Below are 9,550 nucleotides of genomic sequence, written 5' to 3' on the forward strand. Positions count from 1 at the left end.
GCATGATAATAAATGTATATTTTAAATATTACCATATGAGGATTGTTAATTAGCTGTACGAATCATTAGTTTATACCATCTTCTACATGATATTAGTTGAAAATTATTATTTTATAAATTTTATTTGCTCCCCTATATTATATAGAAATAATTTTTTGTATGTTAAGAATACTAAATTTCTTAAGTACGAGGACAATTATTTTTCAACAAATAATATTAATTTTTTTTAAAAAAAATTAAATGTAATATCGACACTTTCTATGTAATTGAGATTGTTTAATTAAGAAACTAAAATATAGATTATAAATTATAATACAAATCACATATATTAAGTATAAATTATGAAATTGTATACACACATATACTCAAATGAGAATTCACTTTAAAATGAGGACCATGACACAATTTAAGTCTCTCATTTCTCACTATTTAAAATCTTAGCCACGATATTTTTAATAAATCTATCATCACTTTTAAGAATTTTCATACGCTATATTTATTCCAATTTATTTATTGGTCTTTTCATTTCTCGTCATTTCGGCTACTCTCCAACTAAACTCATGTTACCATACTATATTTAAATTTAAATCTGCTCCGCATATATGCATATTATTTTTCTACTTAACTACATCTCTTTCATCCTTTGATAACTTCAGAGTTGTCCCTCCTTAATCCCGCATAATGTATTTCATTCATCTCTAATAACATATTTCATTATAAATAATCATATTTTTAAGATATATAACATTGATACTTACACTTTTAACCACATATAATATCGGTAAATGTGACTATCGGCGGCTCATCAAGTGAAATACTCGGTCTTTTTATATACTAAAGTAAGGCTAGTTCCATAATATAACAATTTTTTTTTTTGACAAACATAATATAACAATTAAAATAAATGATATGATGCATGTGTATTTTATATAAAATTTAATATGAGATTCTCGTAAGTTATTTTTTCGTCTAACTTGAATTTTAATTATTACATATTCACATTCTTTATATAATATACACAAATTCAATTATTAAAAAAAGTTTTAGCTACCTGAAAATGTAGTTAATGATTTTAAAAATTTTATTAATTGTTGTGTTGGTGCAGTGGTCGTAGATGTGGGCTTGAGGTCTTGAATTATGTATCTATTATCATTCATGGATCATTTTCATTGAACGGCTCGTAACTCATATTTTCTTCCCTTGTGCGGGTCCTGATTCGTGCGGACCGGTCCGGTCCTGATTCTCTAAATCAGTATTGATAACCGGCTCAAGTGGCCAGCTCCAGACCGAGCCCATTCTTAGCCCACTCTCCTGAATATAAATTAGAAAAGCAAGTAGATCTGATGGGCAACAATCTCTCTCTAAAAAATTTGATGGCCGCCTCTTCTTCGTCGTCGTCATCGTCCGATTCATCTTTACGGCGTAGTAGAGCAAGACGCCGCCGTCGTATGGAGAAAGACAAGAAGGTTGACTCTCTCAAGATCCGTAAGAAAAGCCGTCCGCACACTAAACGACGTCGCAGGCCTCTTTCTTCCGACTCATCCTCCTTTTATTCTAGGTCATCCTTTTTCCTATTAACTGCCTTTTCTATTTGCCTTTTTTTTTAATTAGTATAAATATTCCTACTTTTTATGTAACTTAGTGAAATTAATATAAAGATTGGTGCTTTTGTTTGTTCCTGATTAGTTTTTTGAATACTGATGGAGCTCTTTGGTGATTTTTTGTAGATGCTATTCTGTTTGACAGATATGCGTAATTTGTGTTCCTTTTACTCGTTTTCAATTCCTCCCCAAATATTGAACTATGCTTCATACTTCCTGCTTTATACTATTTATTTTTCTTCATTATTGTTTCGTTTAACGTTCCGTAACTCATTGTCATGTTCAGAGACTTGAGGTTGAATCATATCCTCTACTAGGGTTTAAGAGCAAGTCCAGCAATGTCGTACTTCACTCCTTATAAAAAAAAATTGGCTCTTATTTTATAAAATTATTGGCTCTTAGTTTATAAAATTGTATCTTTTTCTTCAAGAATGTTTCTTGTACTTCTTATTCAATATTTTATGCATTCTGCATAATCTCGATTAAGTACATTATACAAGTGAGCGAAGGATACCGGTTCTCATTTTTTAGCATCATATATTAGTTAAGACATCCTTAAAATTTTATGGGAATGTTACTAAAATATAAGTAGCGAAGTGAAGCTGTTAATAATTTATCATTTAAGGAAACACTAAAGAGATTGTTGGAGCACATTTCTTACTCTCGTTTCTTAAACTTTTATTTATGAGCATGAATAGTGTCTGGATTAGTATATTACTGTGGCCTGTGTTGTGTAGTTGTCTATATGTGGTGTTTGTGTAATATGATGTGTTAGTGTGATGTGCTATAGTACCGTCTGTGTTAAGGGTAGGGAGGTCATTTACTATTTGTCATGTTATTTACATGACTGTTTTGGTTCCCTCTATAAATACTTGTAATGTGCTGTGAGGTTTTGATGTTGAATATCTGATATTGGAATCATTTCCACAAATCTATTTCTCTTTCTAGGGTTTTGAACTCTGTTTCTTTGCTTATTCTGTGGTAAATCTCTCTGTTTCTCTTCTAATCTCTCCCTATTCTCTGTTAGATCTCTATAACCTAGCTGTTAACCTTTCGATTTTGCACTTACAAACCAGAAAATACCAAAAATATACATAAAAACACATTTACGTCATGGAGAACGGAGAACCTGACAAATAGCTAGTCTAATTCTTGTCTATTGGACTTGCTCTAAGATATAGAGCCTGTATGGCTGTATGGGTGAACTTAACAAAATTAAAGTTGCTTAAAAGTAAAGTAAAAAAGTACAATTTTGCAAGTTAGAATTTGTTTTAATAATTTTATTTTTAAGTGTAGTGTATAAGTTATTAAAAATATGAAAAAAATAACGAAGTGGGACATGTGGATGATTGATATTAATTTCTATTTAATAAATTTACAAAAAGAAATTCTTTAAAACAGTTCACCTATCAACTCTTCTGGCTTGAAGATGTTTTTTGTTAATTTAAATTTACTTAGCTAGGTGACAAATGACAAATACTTATGGGGTGTATTCAATGAGGATTTTGAAGGATTTTTTTGGATTTTGAAAATTCAGGGGTATACAATTTGGATTTTCAAAGATCATTTAAAATCTGATGGCATTCAATAAGGATTGCAAAAAGTCTTTTAAAATCTGGGTGTATTTAATTTGGATTTTAAAAATTCTATTAAAATCTGGTGTTATTCAATTTGGATTATAAAAAGTCCATCAAAATCTGAAGATATTAAAAAATCTATGGATTTTGTTTCATTTGAAAAATTGATGGATTTTAATGGATTTGCTAGTTCATTTTTAATGTTTTGAAATCTCTCCAAAATCCATGAAATTTTGAAGGATTTCTGAAAAATTTCGCAAAATCATAAAGACTCTGCTTTTCTCAACTCCGACAAAATCCGCGAACAATTAAAATCAACGAAAATCTTTTAAAATCGGTGGATTATTATTAATTCTCTAAAATCTGAAATGAATACACCCTCCATAGTTTGAACAAATTGAGGATTTTATGCATATGGATTCTAAATTGAACAAGGGTCAAATGATTAGCATATAACTTAAGTGATGTTATACATATACATTAAGAATAGTGTCATCCTAAATTTATAGCTTGAATCAAGAGGATAACATAAAGTAGTCATCTTTTTTCATCACTCTCTGAATCAAGTTGTTCTGAAGCCTTGTAAATCATTTTGAACTGATATGTTTACATGAAATATGCTTCTTTCATACACTATTTAAAGGTTAATATATATATCAAACATATAATTAGTGTTAATATATTATGATAAAATTGAGAATTCAGACACAAAATTTAAAATGTTGTAAAAGAATGAACATGCATTTTTCTCATGTAGTGAGCTTCTTTAAATGCATAAGATTTGAGAGTTCTGTATGATGTCATGCAATCATGCTTTTCGCGTACAACAATTATGCTTATATTTTTTCATTTCAGAAGTGATAGTTCTAGTGACAGTGAGCGTGAAGCTTCTGGTCGTTCCAAGAGACATAAAGAGACTGACAGACATAAGAAGGTTTTAATTTTTTTTGTTACGAATTGAACGAACCTGCTTGACCATTTGCCTTATTTGTTTAATGTATACCGTATTTGCATATCTGTTATGCAGAACAAAGAGAAAGACAAGAGAAAGAGTCATCATCAACAAAAGCGCCATAAGCATAAAGTTAAAGAGGTAGGCCTATCGTCTTTTTTTTCCTTTCCTGTTTATCATTTTCTGTGCTAGACCTCATGGCTATCTTGCTCTGTGTGGATCAAATACATCTATTTTCCTTTCAGTGGTTGTTACTTGCCAGTGAAGTACATTTATTTTATTTGAGAGTTTACTGTTATTAAAAAGCATATTTCATATACAATAAAAAGTGCTTATAGTTTTTCTTCCTTTTATGGAACGGCTTCGAAATTGGAGCTGCGGTCTGTAATATAATGACCGGGTGCTTGATTTGGGTTTCCCGGACTTTGTTTCTTGCTCTGGTTTATCCTGTCATGTGAGCAATCTATAGAACAAGCAGGATACAAGTAGCAGCGGACCTGTTCAGCTCTCTAAGGTGACTAGTTAATTGGATTTCTAAAAGTTCATTTTTTTTCCAACATGTTTTGTTAATTTAGTGCAATATTATCCAGTTTCTAGGGCGAGACAAAGATGACAGTGTCCGTCGTAGTGCTGTCTCTGGCAAAAAGGTAACTAAGTGGTTAATCATTAGTTAATAGGAGCTTGTTTCCCATAAGATTATTGATGATCGACTTAGCTGACATTTTATCATTTGTTGGGTAGATCTTGTTAAAGCTTGACAAGTCAAAGGAGGACAAGGTGGCGGAGAATAATCGGAATGAATTGCTCAAATTCTTGAATTCAAGTTACGATTGATTGGCCTGGAAGGCTGGAACTCTACTATATCAACTACTATCACAATTATGATGAGATAATTTTTTCGCTGCATATTTACTTGTAATAGATACTTTTTTTTTGGTTTTAATTTACAAATGTTTTTTGTAATCTTAAATGGAGCTTTCACTTTGAGCAGGAAGCATACTCTGGCTTTAAAATCTAGTATTAGCATTATTGAGTAAACCTCTTTATACATGTTTGCTAAATTCTCTGGCTAAACTAACTTCTTTTATTATTACTTTTTATCTTATTGACGCATGTTTGCTATCGTGATTGTCAAAATTTTTAGTTATCCTTATACAGTGAAACCTTGATAAATTAATACTTTGGGACCATGAAAAATATTAATTAATCGAAATATTAATATATCGATAAATTAATAATTTATTAATTTATTGATATATTAATAATTTTTTAATTTATCTGGATATATTATTTAAATTTTATAACGTATACAATTCTTAGAATAATAATTTATTTTCATTTATTAAATACTTAAAATAATATTAAGAAATATTTATGAATTTAAGTAAATTGAAAGGATTCACCTTTTTAATTAGATAACGTAATGTCATGAAGTTTTCAAAATGGTTAAAGACAGTGCTCTATCGCCAGTTTTACGAAAAAATATCCTTAAAGTAACAATTATATTACGTAATTTTTTCTTGTAACATGAACATAGTACGAGAGCTCTATAATGTATTAAGAAAGATTCAAGGCGACATCAATTTTAAAAAGAAGCAATGCATCCTAAAAATCTATAATTTTGATGTAATATGTAATTTATATATTATATGGGACATATATGTATTAATAAAAAAATATAATCTTATAAATTTAGCGAATTATTAATTTAGTATAAAGGTTCCGGCTCGGGATTATAAAAAATTATTAATTTAATAAGGTTATTAATTTATCGAGTATTAATATATCGAGGTTTAACAGTAGCATGAATTACTAATTGCTATGGCAAAATATTGAGTTGAGTTTTTCGTAAAATAGCTGAGGTCAACTTCTTTCTGAGTCTAGCTTTTAATGAAACACAATTTCAGGCGTGTGAAATGGGCTCTACTCTATAATATGCCAAACCAAACGTACTAATATATTCGGATTAGCGCCGTGTACTCAATATATATGGCTTAGAGCGGTGTTTATCTGGCTTAGAGCGGTGTCTTAGAAGGATAAAATATACGTAAATTATACACGTATGGAGATTATTTGTGTTAAGACCCTGGGTTAGTACAATAATCTGTGATATATTTGAGATAATATTTAAGCCCGTGTTGTTATTCACAGGACTTGCCTGTCGAAGACAATAACCATCAAAGTGTTGCATTAGTTTGAAATTTCGAATGGCATTTCACAAAGATTTAATTTTAAGATGAATGTGTGTGCCATCATCAGTTCCGAGCTTTTAGTCTTCCTCTGTCGTCATTGTAATGATTTGTGAAAACTGAAAATTATGTTGGAACTTTTCCCATTAATATTCGGGCATAGGAGCATAACTTGTACTGCTGACTAGGAAATTACTAAACTTTTCCCAATAATGAAAAAATAGCTAACGATGTGTTTAATGGTTGTTGGGTGAATGAATTAAGGATGATGTTTTTGTAAGGGATTTGGGAATGATGAACTGAGTTTTAATTATAAATTGATTTTTGTGGTAGAGTTGGCGGAAATGGAGATCACCACCTTGGGACAGCGGTTAATCATATAAAATTTTCAATTAATCTAATTTCAATGAATTGGATCTACAAGTTTGAGTCCGAACAATTGCAAAGTTTAGTTATATCTGGTTTATTTGTTAGAGCTTGGGTGAAACTTACGAGTATGAGTAGAATAAATGTTAAGTTTGGGTGAATTCATTTGTTAAATAGATTAGAATGTTCAAGTGTTGAGTACAAACTCGTTAATTATTAAATAAGATCTGTATTTTGGAGTTGGAAATGAAATGGTACATGGGTAGGGAAAAATGATTTTTTAAGTAAGCATACTAGGCAGGCGCACCACAATGCGGGACAATTAGATGAGTTAAAGGCTGTATTCAGTATTCTCATGATCCCCGGATTTAACCAATACGGGAGGTAAACTAGTATCCGTGGCTTCTATACAAAATTCGTTTAGAATTCTTGTGAACAATTAACAGCACAGGCAATTTATGTCAACACTTTATAAAATGTCAGATACTTATATTTGTATTACAACAAGATGTCAATATTACATATAAATTTTTTTAACTGTAGCACTTCTCAAAGAGACCTTCATCGTTTAGAATATAGAAAAATAGTTGTTTTGCTATAGTTTATGACATAAATGCTTCAATGCAGCCATTCTTTCTACAAACAAAGCAAAGAACCAAACAAAGAACATGTACAATTAAAAAAGAACATCAAAGTTCAAACTTGCCATAGAACTGGAAGTTGTCTTAACAAACAATCCAATTACTGGTAATCCTTTGAACAACCTATAAAACAATCACAACTTTCTTTTATCAACATCTCATCCATTGTTAAGTTCCTGCCTCATATCTTCTTCTCTACAAACGCATTCATATATTAAAACCATACTCCACAAAAATGGTGGCCATAGACTTCATAGTCGGAATCATAGGTCGATAATTTATTTTCTTTTCTTTGTTGCATACTTGCTGCATTTATTTATCTTGTATACATGGCTTGTGGGTGATCAATCTCTGAACATATTATCTTTTCTCTCTTTCTTTCCAGGAAACGTGATATCAGTCATAAGTTATGTTGCTCCAGTGTAAGTGTTTTACTCACCAGGTTTCCAACACAAATATAGTTTAAACATTTTACCTTATGGTACATTTTTAACATGTAAATATAAAAATGGATATCACAGAGGCCAGTTTACTGAGATTGTTAAGAAGAAATCGGCTGAGCACTACGATGGTTCTCCCTATGTAACATCTTTGTTGAGCTGTTGTTTGTGGACTTTCTATGGTATTCTTGATCCAGATGATGGTGTGCTAGTTGTCACTGTAAATGCCATAGGTATATTGTCACAAGTCATCTGTCTTGCTCTCTTGATCCTCTACTATCCTAAAGACAAGAAGGTATAATATGTCTCGACTAATCTACAATGTTATCTATTCTACAAACTATTTTAAATTCTAACGCATCTAGTTATCAATGCCATCTGTTCTAGTTTCACTAAGAATTATATTTAATAGTTCAACATATTGATTTACAGGTGAAATACACCGGGTTCATTTTGATTGACATATTATTTTTGGGAGTGGTTATCGCTGTTACTATGGCTGCATTTCATGAAGAATCAAGACGCACCTTTGTTGGAATATTATGTGCATCATTCTCTGTAATAATGTATGCATCACCTCTAACAGTTGTGGTAAGCTACATTTTTCTCTTTCTGGATTCTTTTATGACTGTACTTCTGGATGTCGTAACAGAATACAATAATTTACACACTACATGACTACATTCAATGTCTATCATTTCATTTTGTGCAGAAAACAGTAATAAAAAAAAAGACAGCCGAATACATGCCTGTTTTCCTAATCTTTACGCTTTGGTTGAACGGGGTAATTTGGATGGTGTTTGCACTATTGCTCAGTGATTTCTTCATCTTAGTAAGTCCTAACATCATTGATGTATACTACTTAGCACTGTTATTAGAATTAAATGTGTACTCAATCCTATACATTTGTGATTTATATATATGTTATTCTATAAAAATTCAGGTGCCAAATGCAATTGGAATTGTTTTAGGCACCATCCAGCTTGTTGTATATTATGTGTATAGAAACTCATCACCATCTGTGTTGGAAGAAGTTTCTGAAGAATTGCCAAAAGGCGGTGTTATCGTACAAACCATAGAAGAAAATAATGCAGCTGAAGAAGAAAAAGTTCAAGGACCCCCAACCGGTTCAAATATCCGAAATCCATCCTTGTCTAGGACATTCAGCTTTAAAAAGGTGCAGAGCGGTATTTCTCTGGCACGCAATCCGTCACGCTCTGTTTCCCGCTCAACTTTGCACAATGGAATTGATCTCGAGACTGGAAACAGCTCTCAAGATTCTTGATTGAATTTAAATTTAACGCATAGCCTTTTTGGCTGGTCCTCAAATTCATGCGGCCAGCTTTTTCTTTCAATACTTTCTTATTTCATAAGCAGATGCTCACTGAAGCTACTCACAAGTCATAACAGCACACATTTTAATTGTTTTACTAGCGGGGTTATAATGAATTGAAGTTTTGTATATATTTTCTTTAGCACTATTCGATAATTCGAATACGGATATCCGCATCCGTAATCGTCGGATTCGAATAAAGATAATATCCGCTTTATTTCGGATACGGATAATATCCGCTTTTTCTCGGATACGAATGCAGATATTTCGGACGGATATCGGATTTTTAAATTTTTTTTGATGCCTCTACCATATTTGATGATGATTTTAGAACATTTTTTATGATTAAATACAAATAATATAGTTAGATATATATAAAGTATGTGTATAATTATATAATTTTTGTATAAATGTATTATTTAATACATTTATACACACTATAAATTAAAAA

The 9,550-nt window shown here is 31.1% G+C and overlaps 2 protein-coding genes across 2 annotated transcripts; both read left to right on the forward strand.

Annotated features, from left to right (window-relative positions):
• Window positions 1–1,292: 1,292 nt before the first annotated feature.
• LOC141697933 (uncharacterized) lies at window positions 1,293–5,191 on the forward strand. The gene is made up of 6 exons (XM_074502499.1): window positions 1,293–1,558; window positions 4,034–4,112; window positions 4,206–4,271; window positions 4,600–4,644; window positions 4,721–4,777; window positions 4,872–5,191. Exons 1-6 carry the CDS (start codon window positions 1,344–1,346, stop codon window positions 4,962–4,964), a joined length of 555 nt encoding a protein of 184 aa, XP_074358600.1. The 5' UTR covers window positions 1,293–1,343; the 3' UTR covers window positions 4,965–5,191.
• A 1,472-nt stretch (window positions 5,192–6,663) lies between these two features.
• LOC141695527 (bidirectional sugar transporter SWEET16-like) lies at window positions 6,664–9,051 on the forward strand. Its single transcript, XM_074499766.1, has 5 exons — window positions 6,664–6,689; window positions 7,848–8,061; window positions 8,199–8,357; window positions 8,479–8,598; window positions 8,710–9,051. The coding sequence occupies exons 1-5, from the start codon at window positions 6,664–6,666 to the stop codon at window positions 9,049–9,051; spliced, it is 861 nt and encodes a 286-aa protein (XP_074355867.1).
• Window positions 9,052–9,550: the final 499 nt, after the last annotated feature.

The sequence above is a fragment of the Apium graveolens genome, chromosome 11 (assembly GCF_009905375.1).
Source record: "Apium graveolens cultivar Ventura chromosome 11, ASM990537v1, whole genome shotgun sequence".
Lineage (NCBI taxonomy): Eukaryota > Viridiplantae > Streptophyta > Magnoliopsida > Apiales > Apiaceae > Apium > Apium graveolens.

Excerpts from the sequence above, each read along its gene's own strand:
- LOC141697933 (XM_074502499.1), top strand. The coding sequence starts at position 1,344 with ATGGGCAACAATCTCTCTCTAAAAAATTTGATGGCCGCCTCTTCTTCG. Across the intron at positions 1,559-4,033 it reads TCATCCTCCTTTTATTCTAG|AAGTGATAGTTCTAGTGACA; the intron begins GTCATCCTTTTT and ends TTTTCATTTCAG. Across the intron at positions 4,645-4,720 it reads GACCTGTTCAGCTCTCTAAG|TTTCTAGGGCGAGACAAAGA; the intron begins GTGACTAGTTAA and ends AATATTATCCAG.
- LOC141695527 (XM_074499766.1), top strand. The coding sequence starts at position 6,664 with ATGGAGATCACCACCTTGGGACAGCG. Across the intron at positions 6,690-7,847 it reads ATCACCACCTTGGGACAGCG|AGGCCAGTTTACTGAGATTG; the intron begins GTTAATCATATA and ends TGGATATCACAG. Across the intron at positions 8,358-8,478 it reads CATCACCTCTAACAGTTGTG|AAAACAGTAATAAAAAAAAA; the intron begins GTAAGCTACATT and ends CATTTTGTGCAG.